Raw genomic sequence first — 22181 nt, forward strand, 5'->3', positions numbered from 1 at the left:
ATAGAACTATATTGTCACCTTTATCAAATTAGGTGTCACATAAAGAATAGGTTAATAGTACTGATAATAGCTTCCACTTACTGTGCCCTTTTGCTTGCTAGATGCCTGATGTATGGTATCTCATTTTACCCTCAAGAATATTTCCTTCATTGTACAGATAGAGTAACCTGAAGCTCAATGAGGTAAGTTGCCTGAAGTCACATGGCAAATTGGTCCCACTGCAAAGTCTGATTGGTCTACCACATTAGTCCTTTTCCATTAAACTACGTCAGGGAAGGACAGCAGAACATAGCAAATGGAGAAATAGAGAACAGTAGCACAGTTGACCAAATTTTATTCACATATTTGGCTTATTTAATGATAATGAGAAAATTTCAAAACCATGTTTAATGATTAAAACCCATCATGTGTTAGTTTCTTACCATAATGCTAAGCTTGGAGACTTGCTTTTAAGGATTGGAGGGAATGTTAATTCATAGATTACTGAGTGATTTATATTAAGTCATAAAATACTGAATGATTTATAAAATATTTTACATTAGATAAAGACGTTTAGTTCTGGGCTGGGGTTGTAGCTCAGTGGTAGAGCGCTTGCTTAGCACGTGTGAGACACTGAGTTCAATCCTCAGCATCACATAAAAAATAAATAAATAAATAAATAAAGATACTGTGTCAAAAAAACATATTGTATCATTTTTAAAAAGAAGATTAATTCTAAGAAGTCATTGTATTCAGTAAAAATATATAAATAAAATGAAGTATTCATGGGAGCCAATGGAAACATGATTCAGTCATGTCACCCATTGTGGAAAAGTTGGAATTAATTAATTATATAGTAAACACATCTCACACATTGTTCTGCTTGTCTTTAAAGTATGGAATTAGAGAAAAGCCTCATAGGGATCTCCTTTGAATGTATTTTCCTTTGTCTTCTCTTCTTCTGCATTCTAAGGGAATCCTGTGTATCTGCTTTCTCACACAGATTTATGATGCCACCATTATGGGTACTACTTTGGGGGCAATGATGGATCTCCAGTGCCATATGAAGCACAGAGAAGGCTGTAGGGCAAGGGGCAGGGTAGAGTACTTTATCTCTTCTGATTTGGAAAATGTTTACTTATAAGTGTATGGCCAAGATTGGAGCTCTTTTTATTTCTGGCCATTTGGGGTATTTTTTGTTTTTGTTTTTATTGGGTTTTATTTATTTATTCATTCATTTATTCATTGTGGTACTGGGGATTAAATCCAGGACCTCATGCTTTCTAGGCAACTGCTCTGCTACTGAGCTATATCCCCAGCCCTGCTTTTTGTTTTATTTTGCAACAGGTTCTTGCTGGCCTCAAACTTGTCATCTCCCTGCCTTGGCCTCCCCAGTACCTGGGATTACAGGCATGAGCCACAGGTCCAACATCTGTGATATGTTTTGTAGCACTAAGAATATCTTCTTATCATCGAAGAGTCTTTCAAACTATGGTTTAATATAAATAAACAACTAACTTAATTGATGTAATTTTTTTCTGTGTAAGTCATATGTTTTCTAGTACATGAGAGCAGAAAGATGGATTGTTAACAAACATGCTGCATTTCCCCAGTGCTTTCCATAATGCATGGAGTTAAAAAGCACTGACCCAAGAGAATCACTATTTGGATAAACACCTATGCATTTGATTAAGCCACGTTCATTTTTTTTTCTCAATTCAGTCAGTATGAAAACTATTTTAAAAGCCTTATGTGTGTGTAGATAATGCACAAAGGACATATGAAATTTGCCCTTAATATCAAAGAAATGATAGGGCAGTGATATAGAATTGCTCAGAGAAGATTGGTTTGTTTTATTTTTATTTCTGGATAACTGTACTCAACTGGATAAAATTGACTTTTCTGGACACTAGAGGTCAAACTAATGACCTCCAAAGAGATAACTGTCCATGGCAGTGCCTTCTGTAAGCTGGGGACAAGCAGGAGAGCAAGAAAGAATGGAAAGGGAAAAGAAAGAATAGAGAAAATACAGGAGAAAGAGGATTGGAGAAATAAGGAGGAAAGAGGTCACTAGAGTAGGGGTGATGAAGGAGCCCACTGGTGCCAGTGCCTCGGATTTCTGAGGTCAAGGGTGCTCAGTGGCACCCTAGATATGGCCCCACAATCAGATGTGGTTTTGTTATTCCTAAATGACCATTTCTCACGAATATAAGAATAACCAGCCCTTTAATCTGGTATGTGCTTCATGGGTGGTTTCCTTTAACTTTTCTTCAAACATGCCTCTTATATTCTCCATAAACAGGCTAAAAATACATGGAAATCCCCAAGGATCTGAAAGCAAAAATCTTTGCAGGACCCTAAGGAAAGTGGCCAAGTTCGGATGTCCTAATTCTAAACAGTGACACAGCCAACTTAGTATGATTTCAAGGTGCTTTGAGGGCTCCCTTCCCCCTTCTTACCTCCATTCCCCCCCCCCAGCAAACATTTGTTCACTGAGGCCTGAAATTGACTTTTTAAGGGACAGAGTTTTTTATTTTATAATAAGAACTATTTTAAATGCACATTCATTCTCTTGGGCAAAGCAAAACTTGGACTTGAGGTTTCCATTTTGAAGCATGTTGATCTTTTCTTAAAAGAAGCACAGGCAACCCACCTGCTACAAGAGGACGAATGCCCCCTTCTGAGTTCAGCCAGGCAAAGGAGGGAAACTGGGCATGGAGTTCTTTAACTGGTTGGTGGAAGGGTCTTCCACTGGCTCCTTAATGTGGCTTAGAATAACTTCCATAAACTGACTCTGTTAACATTTCCAACCTCACATCTCACCAGCAATACCCTCCCTCAGCTTCCCCTGCCCCCTGCATATCCTGCCCTGCCACACTCAAGTCAACTTGAACTATGTTGAGGAATCTCAACTTACAGTCCTTTCCAGTATGTCCCCCTGCTTGGGACATATGACCCTTCCTGCTTGACCCTACACCCGTCCCTTTTTCCTGGCCCATCCCTGCACTATATTTGGGTCACAAGTTAGATGTGATTTCTTGAAGGAAGCTTTTCTTGATGCTTCAAGGCTGGGCCACTCAATATGTCCCTCAAGCATCTCCATTACACCCACTCCATGTGTCCCCCAAGCATCTCCATGACACTGATCATGTGCACATTACTTGAGGTGTTATTGCCTGGCTCCGTGCCTGCCGTTCTCTCTTGACTTTTATTGCCTTGAGTGTGTTCACTATTACATCCCCAACATCCAGTACAGTGCCTGGAGCAGAATAAAGTTTCAATTAATGATTATTGAATAAGTGGATGATTGCTTTCATTTCTGCATCTCTTGTCAAAAGAGAGGGAATGTAATTAGAGGAAAAGATTATCCAGAGATGCTGGACTGAACTGATACACATATTTCTCTTCCTACACATACACATATTTCATACACATATTTAGAATCCATTTAAATAACAGAAAAGTATATAATGAAAAGAATAAATCCATATTAGCTCTTGTATTTGTCAGGATGAGATAACTGCTATATTTAACAATACCAAATCTCAATAGATTAGAACAATGAAAGTTCATTATTCACTCATGTCCAATGACAGAGCTGGGGTGGGGCAAAGAGTATTCCTCTATTCATTTTCTGCACATCCAATGTTCAGAGAGGAAAAAAGAAAACATGGAGGATTCTAAAGGAGAATTTTTAGGCACCAGTCTAGAAGAGAGGCCTACATCACTCCTGCTAAGAAAGGGTTCACTGGCCATAACACTTTCACATGACCCTTTCTAATTGTAGAAAAAAAAGAAAACACAGGTTAGCAATCACAAAACTCTCACAACCCTGAAAAACAAAGGACAACTTAAGCAAATCAGAAATTTTGAGAAATTTCTCAAAGCTAGGAGGCAACTGGAATTGAGTTGGTAGAAATAAAAGAACAGAGGAATCCATAGCAAATAAGAAACTCAAGAAGAAATTGAAGCGGGAGAAAATTTTTTTTTGCAAGAAATCAATTCCAGAGACATTTTAAACTCAGTCAGTAAATACAAATCATAGGAAAGATTTCTGGAACTGTTGTCAGGGAAATTAGTTTCAAAATTGCATTCCAGAAAAGCTGGGCTACCCCACACTGAGCAGCAGACTGTGTCTGTCCCAGGAGGATGTCTGGTGTCAATGTCGGTCCTGGGAAGCAAAGCCGAATAGAGTGTGAAATCATTCTGGGCCTCCATAAGTACAGCAATGGAAGGAAAAGAACCTGAGCTCCAGACGATGGTGGTTTTTTGCAGACATAATTGCTCAGTGTATCTCACTGAAGTGGAAATTCTAACCAGGAAACTCAGAGCAGACATGGGGCATAAAGAACAAGCAGGCTGCCCAGGAAGCCTACCACCAAAGATGGAAAACCTTTGCATCCAGCCATACACACTGCTCCTTTTTCACAATTACCAGAAGGACACAATTATAAGAATAATAGGCAAACAGAGATCTTCAAAGACATATCTGAATAGACAGCCAGGAATGACCAGATTTTTAAGAAAAACCAGCTCTATGAAACGGTGCTACCAGATGCAGCAAACAATTAATTCTAGAAGAACAAATTTAAGGTGATGAAAATTTAAAATACATGTAATCAATATATGCAAAGAGATTTATGAGTCTGTCATATACATAAAACAACAATTGTCTGCAACAGATAGGAACCAGTCATATTTGTAGGAAATACAAAGTTTTATCAATGAAAAACTCCTTAGATAAGTTAATTAGTGCTGGATGACAATTCTCCATTAGTCTATTGCATTTTATGGGTTTTACAAAGTAAGGTACTAATTGCCCTTTGTTTTATACTATCTTTTCAAGGATGCTTATTTAGCAAATGTCTTGGAAAATAGAGTGTATCCCTCCAGAGTAAAGCATAGGCTCTCTATGCAGTATAATTAAAACGTTTCCTTCTGGAGCAAAGGGCAGGCATGCTGATTAAAGACTCCAGAACCCTAAGTCACGGTTCCATTGTTGTCACAGCCCACTGTGTGTGTAGGTATCATTTGGCCTTCTTACATCTCTCTCTGAGAACTAAGACTCAGAAACCCAGCAAATACTTATATGCTGGCTACTGCTATTCTTTTTTTTTTTTTGGTACAGGATTGAGCCCAGGGGCACTTAACCATCAGCCCACATCCCCAGCAATTTTTTAGGTTTATTTTGAGACAGGGTCTCACTAAGTTGCCTAGGTCCTCTCTAAGTTGCAAAGGCTGCCTTTGAACTTGTGATCCTCCTGCATCAGCCTCCCAAGCTATTGGAACACAGGCATGCATTACCACACCTGGCTAGCTACTGCTATTCTGTGAGTAATCAACTATCTTTGTCTCTGACCTAGGAATCTTATGTTGTCTTCCACTATCTATAAAATTGTAGCAGGCTAACTTGAAAGTAGGGTAAAATCTCAGACCTGTCATAGTTCTTTAAAATTATCATAATGGAAATACTGAAAGCCTAAAATAGTGAAATGAAATATCAAGTCAAAGTATTCTCCCAGAATTTGGCCCAAAAGACAAATATAGACTATTGGGGAGAATTAAGAAATGTGAAAGATTCAGAGGCTACTCAAATATGAAATAAGAATTCTGAAAGAATAGAATTCAGAGAAGTAGAGAGTCAAGAAAAAGAGAAGACCTTTTCCCCAAATCTAAAGTAAGACAAATATTTAAATTAAAAAGATCATACTGTCTCAGTGAATCACCTTTAAGATTATTTACTAATCACAAAGGGGAACAGGTGTTATTATAATAGTGAAAGTTGGCAGAAACCAACTTAGCAAAATTAGCAGCATTAATAGTGGGCCAACTGAGTCATGTGTTTTTGATGTGATGCACCAAGAAGGATTCAATATCACTTCTATGATATTCTTGCCAAAAATGTTTACTCTGAATCTAGACATGTTGAAACAATCAGAAAAATCCAAATGGAAAGATATTATATCAAACAACTGGCCTGGACTCTTCATTCAAAAGCATCCATGACATGAAATTTTAAAAGGTGCCGGGGTTGGGGGTGCTGGAGATATAGCTCAGTTGGTAGAGTGCTTGCCTCACATGCACAAGGCCTAGTTCAACACACAGGCAAGAATGTTATTCTAGAGAAAAGGAAAATAAAGAAACACGCTAACAAAATACTTTGTAGAGTCCTTAGTTGGGACCCTCAATTAAAAGGAATTATTGGAATATTTGGGAAACTTAAATATTAGCATATTAAATAATAGTGTTGTATTGAATTATATTTAATCAAAATGTGGGGGCTGGGGATGTGGTTCAAGCAGTAGCACGCTTGCCTGGCATGCATGCGGCCCGGGTTCAATCCTCAGCACCACATACAAGCAAAGATGTTGTGTCCGCCAAGAACTAAAAAATAAATATTAAAAAAATTCTCTCTCTCTCTCTCTCTCTCTCTCTCTCTCTCTCTCTCTCTCTCTTTAAAAAAATTGAAATTGTTTTGTCTAATAGTGGTTTTGAGGTTATGTAATAAAGCACTCTTGTTTTTCATGAGATATATACTAAAGTATTTTAGGATAAAGTGTCATTAATGCTTGCAGCTTACTCTCAAATGATTCATTACAAACTACTTTTATATATAAAATCTATAATATTTTTTAAAATAAAAGATTAGAAAAAATAAATTTCAAATGCCAAGAGAAACTAATACAAAGAGGACTCATACCCAGAAATATTTAGGAACCTTTATAGAACTCAAAAGTTTGAAAATTACATCCTGAAAATTTTTCAGGGAGCCATAAATAGGCTACATACCGAGCATCCCTAGGTATAAATAGAAGACAGAGAACAATGTCATCCAAGTTCTTAGAGAAACTTAGTTTGAACATAGATTTCTACATCCAGCCCATCAAAATTTGAGCACAAAGAAGAAGAAGAAGGGGAAGATGTAATTTCAGTCATGTAAAGACTAAGAAATTTTGCATTCCAAAGATCTGCTCTGAAATACTTAGGCAAGGAAATGTTCCACAAGTGATTTGAAAAGCAGAGAGCTGTACTGGGGGAGCCCCACTTTTGGCCCTCTTCAAGATCTCAACCACTCCTGCTCAGGCTCACATCCTATGGCTAACTCTGCCCAGAGGTGGGTGGCAAATGGACTGACTGCATTGGCCACACTCTAACAGGAGACAAAATGCAAATGCTTTTAAGAGATCATTGCCCTCCAACTGTGAAATGATAATGGGCTAAATTATGTGTTTAATTAATTTCCAGCTAACAGCATACCATAAAATTGAGAAAACAATTCCTCAGGCAAGTTCCATCCCTCGGGATCAGTGTGCATAAAGTACACACTAAAGGATCAAAATTTCTCATCAGTAAACTTGTGTCTGTCCTTTGGATGAATGTTCAGAGGTCTATTTCTGCTGTGGTCTGATGAAAGGTGCAGTTACCACTTATTGGTTTGTCTTTTTCTCCTTGTGTTTGTTACCATATGGATTAGAAATTTTTGCTAGTTCTTTTGGATCAGGAATCCAAAGAAAAAACTTGCTGTTAGATTTTTACCATGAACAGCCATCCTCTTCACAAGTTAGAGTTTTTTAAAGGAAAAAAAAAAAACCACAGCAGGATTAGGGAGACTGAGCTAACAAATAATGAATGTAGCTTCAGTCTTGAGAATATTCAGTGATATGGACTGAAACAATATTTAACTAAGCTAGAGCTGTGCCTGCATAATAAAAATAGAATGAAGCAAAAGAGTAAAAGACACAAAATAGGTACCTCTTAATCCAGACTACATAATATTGTACAACAGCTTTACAATGATTTGTATGATTTTTTTAATTTTAAGCTCCATGAACTCTATTTCTTTCTTTTACCTCTTATATTTCTTTTTAAAAAAATATTTCTAGTTGTAGATGGACACAATACCTTTATTTTTTATTTATTTATATATGGTGCTGAGGATTAAACCTAGGGCCTCTCACGTGCTAGGTAAGCACTCTAACGCTTAGCCACAACCCCAACCCACCTCTTATTATTTCTAGCATTAATTTCAATGCTTGATACTGAGCTGACACTTGAGAAATATTGTGAATTAATAAATAAGTGAATAAATGAATGACAATGCCAAGTTTAAACCCCAGTTCTGTGGCATTATTGGCCATTTCCATGGTACCCAGTTATCCTACTGTGGATACTCAAGGCAGAATAAAAGACATTAACAGAGCATGCCTGTAACACAGACTACCATTTAATTTCATATAAATTTATGACTGAATCAATTTGGCTATTTGTTTCCAGAAAATTCCTACTTTATCTACTTAAGATCAGTCATGCTAAATACAAGTCTTAGTGGATCATCAGTATGTTGCTGTGGACAGCTCCCAATACAAGGCCCTCCATGGGACACTTCAGTTAATGGCATTTTACTGCCTCAGCAGTAAAGCTGGATGATATGGCTGGACTGTTTCCTCATAGAAGAATGCACTAAAAGAGGTCAGAGAGCCAAGGAATTGAAAGGCAGATCCAAGATCTCTGTTGCAGACAGAGAGAATCAGTGTGTAAAATCAGAGGGAACAGCAGGAGCTCCCATTCTTCCTGCTGGGTGTCACCTGTTCCTGGCCCTTTCACCTCCTGCTGTATCTGAGACCAAAACGCAGCATGGTTTCACAGGCAAATTCCTCCCCCCCAAGCTAACTTGATATAACTCAAAATAGGCTACAAGGCACTAATAGTCCACTGAACACAGGAACCTTGTTTTTTGTTTTTTTAATTTTTTTGCTATTCTAGGGATAAAACCCAGGGACTGGCACATGGTAGGCAAGTGCTGTCCCACTGAGATACATCTCCTAATCCGTTTTCTTTTATTTTGAGACAATCTCACTATATTGCCCAGGCTGGCCTTGCATTTGTGATCCTCTTCCCTCAGCAACCTAAGTAGTTGGGATCACAGGCAAGTGCCACTGCATGCAGCAGGGACCTTAATTTTATCTTCATCTTTAGGTTACACTGACCTTAAGAATCTTTCCCAGATGTTGAGAAAACATCTCTTCCCCCGCCCTCACACACACACAAACACACACACACACACACACACACACACAACAATTATTCTGTTACTCAGAAAGCTATTAGATTTAATGTAGCATTTGGCTCAAAGCATAGCCAACTTTTGCAATGCCATCCTGGATATAGAACTTGCACTTATGATTTCTTACCCTTTCTCTTTGCCAACAACTTCTCTGCCTTAGGAAAGGAACCTGGTGGGGGAATGAAGAGTTTGGATTGCAAAATTGAGGAAAGTGCTGAAATACCTGCCCTAGAGGACTCCTCCTCATCCCCCACAGATAGTCAGCAACATTCCTGGCAGGTTTCCACAGACATTGAGAACACTGAAAGGTAAGTGGGAAGTTACCCTGAATAGACTTCCAATCCTCCCCCAGCTAATGTTCTTAGGGGCCACAGAGAGTTGAGAGTTTTCTATTTCAGGTTCAGAAGAAACAGCTTTCTTTGGTCTGCCAGAGAAGTATAATGCTGGCAGGGACCTTGGAGACTGTTCTCATGGGCAGATGAAAAAACTGAGATGAGAAAGGGTAAGTAGTCCAAATCCTACAGGCAAACAGTAGCAGGACAGTAGGTGCCAGCTCCTAAGACTCTGCTTATCCCTCTCAAGTATGCTCTATCTCTGTAGAAGGGAGAAAAGTAGCTCTATATACTGTCATAGTTCATCCACCAAACTGGTTCCCAAATTTCTATTTGTTTAAGAGGAAAAAATCCAAAGTCATGCAAAGACGCTTCTAGTGGATTTTTAAATTTCAGGTACATGGAGTGGCCTATTTAGCTGAGCATTCTGTCCTGTTCACAAAGGGCATTTCATGGAGCCTCCTCTTACTTTCCCAGAACGTAGCTGATGGCCCCTTAGTGGCCAAAATGAGTTAATGCACTGTCATAAGTAGGAGCTTACTTCTAGAGGGTGTTTTTTTCTTGGGAAGAAATTCTACAATGATTCTATTTCATTTGAGAGAAAGAAGCAATAATAATATCATAACAATAAGTGTCATGTCCTATCTAAAGGCTAAAAATGGTGTTCTGTGAGGCAGAAAGATGAGACTCTTGTTTATTGATTTTCACACTAATATCTGTACCCTTTGCTACTAATGTCCCCAGAGTTGGCACAGAGCAGCTGAATGAATATTGGGCAATTCCACTAAGTGTTCTGTGTGTGTAGGGTTGACTCATTGACAACATAATAAACATTTTATTTTTTTACATTTAGAAATGTAACTTCCAATGACATTTATAGCCATTGTAGTTCTACTTTTAGATTGTAATATAATTCTAAAGCTAATTACTGAATTTCTGTGTTTATAGAAAATTGAACTATGTGGTGATTATGTGCTATTAATAAAACTTGGATTTTGTAATAAGCTTGGAAATCCAACAATTCAAACAATAAAACTGTTTGGCTCAGTTTGATAAAACTGTAGACAAATCATGAGGTAGTGATTTATCTTAAGTTACAAAATAGAAGATTCTTTGTTCTGTTCCCAGGGGGGGAAAATATATATATATATATATATCTCCAGAATGCCATAGTCAGAGCAGAAACCATCAGTAAAGCCATTTTCCTTTTCAAAGCACCTTGCACAGCAGCTATAGCCACACATTATAAGTTTTAAGAAAGCAAGCTGTGGATGGTAGTAAGAACAGGGTAATAAGCCCACAGTGCTGGCTGTATTTCTGGTCAGCCTGGAAGTCCAGATTCTGGTTAAAGGAGTGGAAAAGAGTGAGGGAAGTAGGCACAGGATTCCTGGTCTGGATGTGGCTTCCTCAGCTCTCCTGGATTCTCTGACTTGGGCCCAAACTAGTCTGTGCATGTAACTCTCCAGGAAGGCTTTTTAAAAACATTGAGGCCTGGGCCCCACCAGAAGCCAAGGGAATCAGGGTCTCTCTGGTGATACTCCTGTGCAGCAGTTGGTCTTATATGGAAGCAGAATATACCCCTTGAATTTATGAAGAGAGGGACCTTTTTTTTTTAATCTCATCTGCTGTCTGCTTGCAGTGCTCAATGTCACAGTGTGACATTGAAACATTTCTACAGACCTGTGTGCTGCTTTCCCTTCCTTTTCTAATCAGCAATTCCTGAGATTTGAGCTCCTATTCACATCTTAGTCAATTCTTTTGAGGAAGAGGTCCCTTGGGGTCTCTAGTGCCCACGTCCCCCCCAAGGCAGTGGCCCTCAAACTGTGCTTAGCAGAATAGTGATGTTTTGTGAAAGGGACTGAGAGTTTTCATACCTGAAGTTAAATGGTGGCTCTCCTAAATGCACAAGAAAAATAAATTAGTGGATAGAATTTCTTCCACTTTAGAATTGTCTCTGCTCCCAAACTTAAATCTATGGTGCCTATTAATGCTAGCCTATTCTAAAGTTGATTAAAAGATGTATATGGTTTTTGCATCAAATTATTGCTGTTTTAGATGAAATCTACCACTAGGTCCCAAGATTTTAAGAGCATTGTCTCTCTTTGCACAACCACCTTGATGTATGTGGGTACCACTGTCCCAAACATTTGAAAAGTCCAGTTTTCCCACTGCACTAGGCTAGAAGCCCCTGAAGTGGTTGGTTTCTCTACAGTTCTGGGGTGTTATTATCACATTCCACTGAGATGAGGGAGGATGTTGGAAGTATGCAGTGGTATTGCAATAGACCATACTGGGGAGCCAGGAAGTTTTGAAAAAGAGGCTGGTGGCTACAGGAAGACCAACCTGCCCCCAGGTGGTTTCTCTTTCTCTCTTTATTAAGAGCTCTTCTCTAGAGGTTGTAGAATTTGTCATACTCTCCCATCATTCAATTTAGTAAGCATTGATTCTCACAAATGCTTAATACTTCATTATGCTGAATTCCAATCACAGCAAGGAAAGACTTGAACCTGAGCAAAGAACAGTGAGGAACCTACACAGTCACCACTGCCTCTGACCAGAACCCCAGATATCACATCTCCCTACCTCCACCCCTGCTCCCCAATTGTTGCATTTTGTATGTCCTTGGCCTCTCACTGTAAATCTTAAGCATTGTCCTCATTACCAAAGGCTCCTCTCTGATCTCAGCCAGGTGCATTTGGAGGCAAGGATGAAGTCTCCTGTAGGACACTATCCTGTGGAAATGTTCCTCAGAGTAGTTCTCTCTCCCACAGGAGCTGACCCCATCTCAGATTTTTTTCTTATAAAAGCAAAATAGATCCAATATTTGCCTACTGAAAAAAAAAAGAGCTAGTACAACTAGGCACAGATTCTTGCCTTTCAGTTGTCTCATAGAACAGACTGAGACTTCATTTTAGAAATTTATAGCTGATTACTCTTTCTTTTATCAATTTTACAGAGACATGCGAGAAATGAAAAACCTTTTAAGCAAACTCAGGGAAACTATGCCTTTACCATTGAAAAATCAAGGTGAGTCTTGTCATTTCTCTGTGTGGCAAAGGATGTTTTAAACAAGATACATAACTTGGAACTTATTTCTTGAGAAATTAAAGCGGGTGTTTTCCAGAAACAATAGAAAACATTAAGCATACATTTATCTTCCTTGGAGGAAATGTAATCACAAAATTGCTTTGAACTGGGTAGAGAAAACTCTGACCTAGAAGCAGATTTCTCCCCGACTGATTGCATGCAGTGGTGAGCACTATACCAGATGGGGTCACACAAAAGGACTGAGAATGTGGCCCTTGTCTCCAAGAGGTTTGCAGCCTAGGGGACAGACTTACGAATACTTCCAAAGAAGATCCCTAATATCTACATGTCTAATTATTTAAAAAGTAATAGTAATACTTAACATAAATTGGGAACTTACCATGTCACCATCCTGTATACATACAGTAACTGTACTAAATTATTTAATTATTTTTGTGAGTGTAATGCAGGGGATTGAACCCAGGGGCCTCACATGTGCCAAGCAAATGCTCTATCACTGAACCACCTCAGCTGCTTATTTAATTCTAACAACTTTGAGGGAAATATTATTATTTTTCCGAGGTTACAGGAAACTCAGACATAGAAAGGTTAATTAACTTGTTTAAAGTCACACAGACTGTAAGTAGAAAAATTGGGATGTAGACGCGCAGGTAGTCCATCTCCAGAACTATCTTGAAGTAGACATCCTAACAGAAAAGGAGGGGATATTCACCAGAAAGAGAGAAGGGCCTCTCTATGTTTTTGTTAACTATTGTATCCCCAGTATTTAGAGATAGGGACCTAGTAGAATAATACCTGGCACAAATGATAAATGTTTGTTAAAGCTGTACCCAACTTTGCAGGCCTTGGGACTAAGGATGTGGTGGGGGGTGAGGGAGACGACAAGCACTCTCACAAAGCATATGCAGCTGGAGCAGCTTCAGAGAGTGGCACAGAGAACGTGGGGAAAGGCTTTTTGGAGGCAAGTTAGAAACTCCTCTTGTTTCCACTGAGCAAAGCCTAGGCGGGAGAGAGGACACGGTGCTGCCTGCCTTAGAGCGAGGAGGAGGGGAGGAGGAGGATTTGGCAGCAGAGCTGAGGCGCCTCTTGGCTCAGGAAGCAGCTCAGCAGAAGGTAGAGAGGTGGAAGTGAGAACACCAGACGAAGAGGCTGAAAGGCTTAGGAGTAGTGTGGCCTCAGCTGCATGGGGCGAGATGCAGGGGACTAGCATATCAGGTCACTTCAAGCACCCCCAAAGGGCCTGGCCACCAAGGCCAGCTGTCTTGAGCCAAGGGTGTAGTGCTTTTTGAAAAAAAAAAAAAAAGACAACACGTTGTGGTGATGATAGATTGCTCTGATCACAACATGGATTGTTGGTAGAAATAAGCAAAGTTTAGGACAAACAACCTTGGATTAAAGCTAGCCGCAGTCCAAATGCTGTCACTACCACGTATCAGCTTTTTACCCTAGATAAGTGTTTAACTTCTGGAAATTTTAATTTCCTCATCCCTGAAAGGATAATAGTATCACCTACTTCAGAGGGTTGTCATGAGGATAAAATGAAACAGTGCTTCATATGCCTATTACAAACCTTACTTACAAAGAGCAAATGTTTGACAGATGCTTTATTGTAAGTACTATTGTTATTACTGGTATTGTTGATATTATTTACTAGCTTTATTATTTACCCAGCTTTGCTCAGGAGAACCCCAAACCACTACTGAATCAAACAGTCCCTATTACCACTCACCATGACCACGTGTTATATCCATGTGAGGTTGGTCTTGAGGCTGCAGTTCATAGCATTGGCTTCTGGACTTGGAAATCATATCTAAAGTGTCCTTTGTGTCTACTTGGCAAATCTCCCCCATCAATATCACCAGGCCCCTTGCTGAACCTCACATTCAGTTGCCTAGAAGGAAGACTACCCAGGGTCCCCCAGTCTAAATTTCACGGATGCCATAAAGTCTACATTTTAAATTATGCCATCTTAAACATTCCCTCCATATCCGGTGGTAATTCATTCAGCAGGTTTTGAATTGTACATTAGTGGAAAGACAAATTTTATTCACTTAGTCTATTTTTAGAGAAAGTATAATACAAATATTTTACATAAATTTGTATTATTTTCATAAACAAAAATAAAATTTTAAATATATCTTTAAAATATTAGAATACTAATAAAATACTATGAGTTAAAGGAATAAATAATACAGGGTCTTGAGTCCTGGATCCATATGGAGAATGAAGAGGAAAGAGCTAGGAGGTGTAAGAACTTATTCAGAAGAAAGTGGTACAGTAAGATCTTAATTAAAAAAATAACTTGGGGTGAAGGATTGGTAGAAATTCAGGTGTCTTCATTTTGGAGGAGAAATGTGAACCTTCAGCATGTGAAGATCTGTGTTCTCTAAATGTTCAACATGTCCCCACAGCATGTTGCCACTGTGAGCTGGCTGATGGGGAAGGGCTTGAGAGATGCCTGCAGGGTCCAGGGAGTGCCTGAGGATGGGAGAACAGGTCTCTTGTGGTCCCTCTGGGAATGTTTTTTGACAAATGCCTATGACATCATTTTAATGAGCAAATCATATGAGATTCTTCTCTCTGACTGATCCAAGGTGGACTGCCAAGTCTTCTCCATTCAGGTGATTTGTTTATTATACAGGTCTAGTCTAACATGTGCAGGAAACAGTGGGGGGAAAGTATGGAAAAATTTTTCCAATTCTTTTCTGTAGAACATTATTTTCAAAACATGATTCTAACTGGTTGAAAACCTTTATAGAAAGCCATCTGTTTTCTTTCTGGCTTCTTATTTCCTTTCTCTTTTTATTCCATTTACATGTCTGTTTGAAACAGAGAAAAGGGGGAAAGATACCATTCCTGACCCTCGTTTTTCCAACCCAGAGCCCTGACCATGTAATTACCTGCCAGCCAGATCCCCCTCTTCTCCAGGCTCCCTCTCAGCCCTTGGCTCAGAAACTGTTCTGTTTTCTGTTTTAGTATTTAAAGATTTAATCATATCTTTCCCTTTCTACACAATCAAAACTCGACTCAACAAAAGTTGACTTCAAATTGATTTTCAGTAGAAAAGAAAGGAGGGTGGCCGAGGGCAGGGATTTTAATGGTTAGCGATGATGGCTTTATTTTAGAGAAAGTCTTTTCTTTCCCATCCTTCCACTTTAAGACTGGAGACAAAGAGGTGCACAAAAAAAGAGCCAGCCACCCTTGTTGTGCTGCGGCTCCCCAGCAGGCTCCAGGCGACACCCAGGTCTCCTGGCTCTCAGCCCGCTGTTCTTTCCACTGCTTCAATACCCCTCCTGTCCTACATTCTGGGTCACTGGCAGTGCTGTAGGGAGCTTCATTAATTATGATGGTCTTGCTGTGTCAAATGGATTACAAATGGAACCACCTGTGGAGAGCCCGCAAGGTTACTGACAAAGGCTAAAAGGAGATTGGAAAGTGAAGGACAAGCATCTTCTAAATGCACACTGTTATGAAACAAAGCGAATCGCCAGAAATAAATTAAGCCTGAAAGACAGTTTCACCTTTTCTAAAATTCTGACTTAATGCTGTGGGTTGTATTGGTATATTCAGTCTTGCATAGAATTCCATTGTTGATACCATGCACGAGAATCAGCCTGGAGTAGGTAAATCAGGAATCAGATCTGCTCTAGAATGGGTGCTCACATGTGGACAGTCCTGCTCCAGATTAAACTGAGCCTATGAACTGTTCTCCTAGATTTATATCCTCCATCCACTCTGATTTGGACCACTGTATGTAAAACCAATCTGGCCATATCAGATAAAAGATATCTGGATATCTGGCTAAAGAGCACTGGGAAGTTATGCTCCCTCTGTCCTGGAGGTGACCTTTCAAGTCCTTCTCCCAGGGCCTCAACTGAAGACATTCTATGTTACCAGGTAGTGTTGAAAATCTATTCTGGGCAATTTTACCAGTAGCCCCATATCCTTGGTAATCTCCACAACCTTTTATCCAGCTTTCAATGTGACAAATGTAATCCCTCTCCTCCAATCTAATCCATGCATCAATTCTAATGCATTACTCTATGTTGAGTCTCTACTCACAAATGTTAAATATCTACTGAAGGAAGAACAAATCTCACTCTAGTATCCATTGTCCTTATCACCATCCAACATGTGATGATCACCTATGATGTGTCAAATTCTGTGCCAGATCTGGGGATAAATCCCACCACTGCACCACCCAAGGTAGAATTGACTGAGAATCACCTGGGAAGCTTTTCCAGATGGCCCTTGCCTCCCTCATATAGATTGTGGTAAAGTGTTCAGAGAAGGCATGTGAATTCCAAAAAGGACTCTCCCTGCCTCTGCCACCCGCCCCCATGTCTGTTACCATTAAGATACAAAGATGAGCACTTAGAATACAATAATGCCACAGTGATTACACACAGGTTGCTACAAGATTATATTGGATTCTCACTTAGCTTGAATGTGAGTTGAAATGGGGAAGCATTTGAGCTTGCTTTTTGGAAAGTATCCAAGCTGAGACTTTTTAAGGTGAGTAGGAGTTACTCAAAGAAAAAAGATGGGGTAAAGATTACCTAGACCCAACGATCTAGATATAAGTAGATACAGCACAGAGCATTTCTTTTAAAAACTACAGCTCTTCGGTAGTTAGGAAAGTGGTTAGATGGAGGCTTAAGAAAGATGAGAGGGCTGGGAATGTAGTTCAGTGGTAGTGCTCTTGCATGTGTGAGGACCTTGATTTGATTCCCAGAACAGAGAGAGAGAGAGAGAGAGATGAGAGAAGTAGGTGGGCTATACCTTAAGGCACCTGTAAGCCACATTAAGAGGGTTGTATTTTTATCCTGGAGCTGTTGGAAGGATGCAGTTAGGAGAAAAGTGCAGTATTCCAAATGAGAAATACTTAAGATCTGACTTAAAGCTAAAAGATTGGAAAGGGTAATATGGCTAGTCAGAGGTGGTGCATGACAGAGAAGGCAGAATCAGGAATGAAACCCGGGGTCAAACTTGGAAAGTGATTGAAAAATGGTGTCAATCATTAAGCTAGAGAGAACAGAGGAGAAGCCTTAGAGATAGAGAATGGTTAAGGTGTTGGACATGAGGAACCTTCAAGAGCAGTTCTCAGTGGTTGGTAGTGCTGAAGTGAACATTTAATCCAGGAGGACAAAAACAGAGCTGACCATCTTCCACAATGGTCACTGAAGCCCCACAAATAGTTGAGACCACTTCATGGGAAGTGTGCAGAGAGAAGAGCCCTGGAATGCCAAAAGTTAAGGTTGGACAGAAAAGGAGAGCAGTTTACAAAAAGGCCTGAGAAGAAATCCAGGAAAGCATTATGAAATAAAGAGAGTAACGAGGAAACAATGGCTACTAGGGCAGGGTGATTAAGCCAGATAAGAACCAAAGATGTTCACAGGATTCAGCTGCAAGGTGTGACTGTGGTAGTGGTGTGGCTGGCAAAAGCAAATTACGAGGAATCTGGGATATGGAAACCGGGCTGAGGATGGTCAGGGAGTAAGTGGTAGTCAAAAGCTGGAGCAGAAAGGGTAAATGTATGAATATTTTCATGAAGAGTTGCTTACAGGGTGGTGAGAAGACATGATTGCATGCAGATAATGTGCCAAGACCTATAACAATTGTTTATAGAAGGAATGGGAGCATAACAGAATGCGAAAGCATGGAACAGTCAGAAAAGACTTTATGGGGGAGAAAAAAAGTGTTGAATCTTGAAGTGGAAATTAGCTTATCATTCATCTAAGGAGGGAGGACTTTTCTGGGGGAAAAAAAAAACCAGCATGAATAAAGCAGGGAGGCAAGGGAAGGTGTGGGCATACTTAGGTTCTGTTTGACATCCTCCTTCGTAAACCCTTAATTTCAACCAGACTAGACTGTTCACTTGAATCCAGATTAGCAGCCTTTTATCACCTCCATATCTTTGTCTATAGTGTTCTCTTTATTCCAAATGCCCACCCCTGCAACAAACATCCAAGTTTTCCTCATTTCTTGAGGTCCAGAATGATCACTAGGACCTCCCAGAAGCTTGCATGAATGTTTTTCTTCTCCTCTAAATGAGAGCAATCCTTTGTCCCCTCCCCTTGGGAACTCTCATTGCACTATATTTGGAGATCTCTTATAGCATTGTAATGAAGCCTTATAATTACTGAAGGAACTATCCTTGCATCCAGGGACCATCTTTTTGTTGGGACTCATCTTGATATTACTCTCAGTACCCAACATAGGGCCTTACACTTAGCAGGTTCATTTGTGGTTTTCAAAGTGTGGTCTCAGAACCAGCAGCATTATCATGTCTGGGTAATTGTAAGAAACACTGATTCTCTGACTTCACCCACAACCTGTTAATCCACAACTTCTGCGGGTGTTACCAACAATCTGTGCTTAAGCAAGCCCTTGAATGATGCTTATGCAGCTAGTATTTGAGAACCACTGAGCTCCTGGAACACAAACATGAAACTATAGTTCCTTTATCAGTGTTTTTTCTTATTATATCCAAGAACACAGCTTTAAACCCATGCAACATATTCTCTGTATAAGAAAGTTGAGGAATTTATTAGCCAAGAAACTTGAGCAATAAAGAAATGGTATCCTTGTGTCCTGCAGGATTCCAGTCTCTGGTTTGAGTAACATCCAAGAACTAAATATCAAATGAATAGAGTTTGACCTTCCTGATGGCTGAATTCCATATTTTCCCTTGTCTTTCACTTTGCCCTTTGCTTTCATTTCTCCCCTTCCTTTCCCCACTTCTCATTTTCACATTTAAAGCTGTCCTTGTTTACATTCTCCTGATATTGTGCACTTTGGAGAAAAGAAGCTACAAAAGTCTTAATTAGTAAACCATATCCAAACAAACAGTTGCAATAAAACCCAAAGATTTTCCAACGAGTTCAAGTGGATTAGCCCAGACAATTTAGAATGAGTAGGGAAATGTTCCATTTTGCTCATATTCTTTCAGCAACCCTTTGCTTCAGAGACAGGATTTCAATCAGTGTAAAGAGACATCTTTTCTTGGAGTCTAATTCACTTCAAACCATTCTAGGCATACTTCCTGCTTGGTGAATTTCAGCATTTACTGAAATCTCAGTTTCCTGTGGTGTAGAAAGCTGCTCTGAATTTTTGCCAAGAAGTTCTGAGCTTTTGTGTCTCTTTGGCCCTAGGGGATAATCAGACAAGCTCTGGGCTGGGCAAAGGTGTCACAAAGATTCCCCAAATCAGCAGTGTCCTTAACAGGCAGCCTGTTCTTTGCTTAATGTCTAAGCACCTTCCCCACAAGTCCTAACACTTCTATCCTATTGTGAGTGACATGTATTTATGACATATATACGTAATATATATGTGTTATGTATACAGTGACATATATAAGTGCAGCACATATACCCCGTGTGTGTGTGTGTGTGTGTGTGTATGTATGTGCATGTATGTGTATGGGCACATAATGTGTACAAATGCATCTATGAAGAAGATTAGATGAGAAGAATTTCAATACCAAAAAAGCTATACAACTGAAAGCCTTTTTGATTCACTGTAATGAATGAACAAGATTCAGTCTAATAAAGACCACATAATATCTGTATATAATAACTGTGTGCATTTAAAACATTAAAAATGGAACTAAATATCTGACCACAGCATACAGAAGCACACTTTCATTTATAAAAACAATATTGTGGCACACATTTCATCATATAATGAGAACAATACACATCAGAATTGCATTTTATAATATATATATAAAGACCAGTTAAGTCTCTTCTCAAATCTGCTGAGTATTAGGGGGAAGGAAAGCAGGAAATGTAGGAATTTGGAAGATAGATCTTCCAAGTCTTAAAAAAGTGAAAATATAAAAACTCTTTCTTCGAGATATGTGTGTGTGTGTGTGTGTATATATAATCTGAGATATATATATATATGTATACATTTGTGTATATATATATATATATTTTTTTTCCTCCCTAGTTCTGATGACTCTGTTCCAGGGAAGCATTGAATTGTAGGTCAACTTGAGTTTCAAGATGTGTAGTTACCCTTCAGTGTTTTACAGAGTCTCCTAAAATCTTTGCCATCTCCAGTTAGGTTAAGCTTATTGATCATTTGTTGGTTAAAGAAATAAGAGTCCTAGAAATGATGAGAAAGTGAGTTATGATTTCTTTCTGTCCCAAATCTATCATGGTTCACCTCTAAGAGATTATCTTGAAAAATGAGGTTCATGCATATTATTAGACATTGCTTTCAGTAACTTCATCCTTTGGGGACAAATTAATGCTAAAAGAAAGATACTCTGGTTCTAGCTCTCAAACTGTTGATGTCCAGATTATCATAAATTATATTTCACTATGGAAAGGGAAAAAATAGTCCTTTTAACAGAATCTAAGTTTTGAGAAAGAATTTTAATCTGTGGAGACTGGATAAAGGATTGTGTTTAAGTCATTTGATGTGCCCAACTGGGGTATCTGTTTTCTTCTCTGGCTTGGACTTATAAATATTTAAAATAGTGTTCCCTTCTAAGGACTACTGTCAGTTTTGGTGGACAAGGCCCATTTACAAATAACACATGGAATTCTTTAAGGATGGGGAGGAAAAGCTGGGGAATTGGATGATACATTTTAATGTAAGAGGACCAGAAAACCAAGATTTTTAAAAATATTTTTAAATTATAGATGGATACAATATCTTTATTTTATTTGTTTATTTTTATGTGGTGCTGGGAATCAAACCCAGTGCCTTAGCCTCACGTATGCTGGGTAAGCACTCTACCACTAAGCCACAACCCCAGCCCCAGGGCTTTTTTTTTTAACCTGACAGTTTCCTAAGCAACTAGGCTCAGTTATCAAGAAAAACAAGCCCTTACCTACAAACCAGTTCTATTGAAGTGAAGCATTCCATCACAGAATCCATCTCTTCATTTAATTCTGTGACTTTTGCAGATTTTCTGTCTCCTTTAAGGTTAGGGTAGGGAAAGGGGGATCCCCTAAGCCCCACTCTGAAGGGCACTTAAGGTTCACCAGTCCCACCCAGCCCTTTTGGTCCAGTCAGACCATGTGCTAGCATCACCCCAGTTGGCATTTTCCAGGCCATTCCTTTGTGTGCCCCCAGGTTCTGAGATCCCCACAGCCCAATTCTGCTCCAACAGGATCTTTCTACCCTCTCTGTCTTTTGGACTGCAGTATTTAACAAACAAACAAACAAACACAAAAAGCAATCTGTTTAACCAGATCTGGCTTACTGGTTTAATTCTTCCTCTACTTGCAAAATAATTCAAACCAAAACTTAGAAATTCAACAGTTCAATCTTCTCTGGATGCCTTTATGAAGAGAAATATATAGAAAATGTTGGGGAAAGACCCAACAGGAAATATCTGAAGACATGCAATTCCTGAGACATGAAGGAAGTGAATATTGCTAGGGTAATAATGGTCCTATGTAAAGGAAAAGACTTAACAATGGCTGTATTACCTGAGTGCTTCCTCTCTATGCAAGGCACTTAATGCAAGGCACTATGCTACCCACCTGAGCTGAGTGTTTTTCATAGCTTATTTCATTTAATCCTCACCTAAGGTAAGTATTATTATTAAATCCTAATTTATAGACCAGGAAACTGAAGCTTAGTGAGCTTAAGTTACATGTTCAACATCACAGAACTAGTAAATAGTAGAGGCAAATTGAGAAAAGAAGCCAGCACACACTCTTTCTAGTAAGCTATATTCTTCTCCTAACTCAAAGATTGCCTCTTAGCAGTTTTCATTTAATTCTGAGTAGTGATTC

The 22181-nt window shown here is 39.2% G+C and overlaps 1 protein-coding gene across 4 annotated transcripts in view; it reads left to right on the forward strand.

Annotated features, from left to right (window-relative positions):
* Positions 1 to 22181, forward strand: part of Rgs7bp (regulator of G protein signaling 7 binding protein) — a 112253-nt gene that overhangs the window by 84373 nt on the left and 5699 nt on the right. For 3 of the 4 annotated variants that reach the window (XM_046456185.2, XM_046456186.2, XM_046456187.2), the window contains exons 4-5: positions 9204 to 9351; positions 12332 to 12402. In XM_046456185.2, coding sequence (XP_046312141.1) covers positions 9204 to 9351; positions 12332 to 12402 — 219 coding nt within the window. Of the gene's footprint in view, positions 1 to 9203; positions 9352 to 12331; positions 12407 to 22181 lie in introns of those variants that run through there. The other variant, XM_046456188.2, reaches the window with a different exon arrangement.

Source organism: Marmota monax, unplaced genomic scaffold (assembly GCF_021218885.2).
Source record: "Marmota monax isolate L192 unplaced genomic scaffold, Marmota_monax_Labrador192_F-V1.1 WCK01_AAM20220418_F8-fsc00130, whole genome shotgun sequence".
Lineage (NCBI taxonomy): Eukaryota > Metazoa > Chordata > Mammalia > Rodentia > Sciuridae > Marmota > Marmota monax.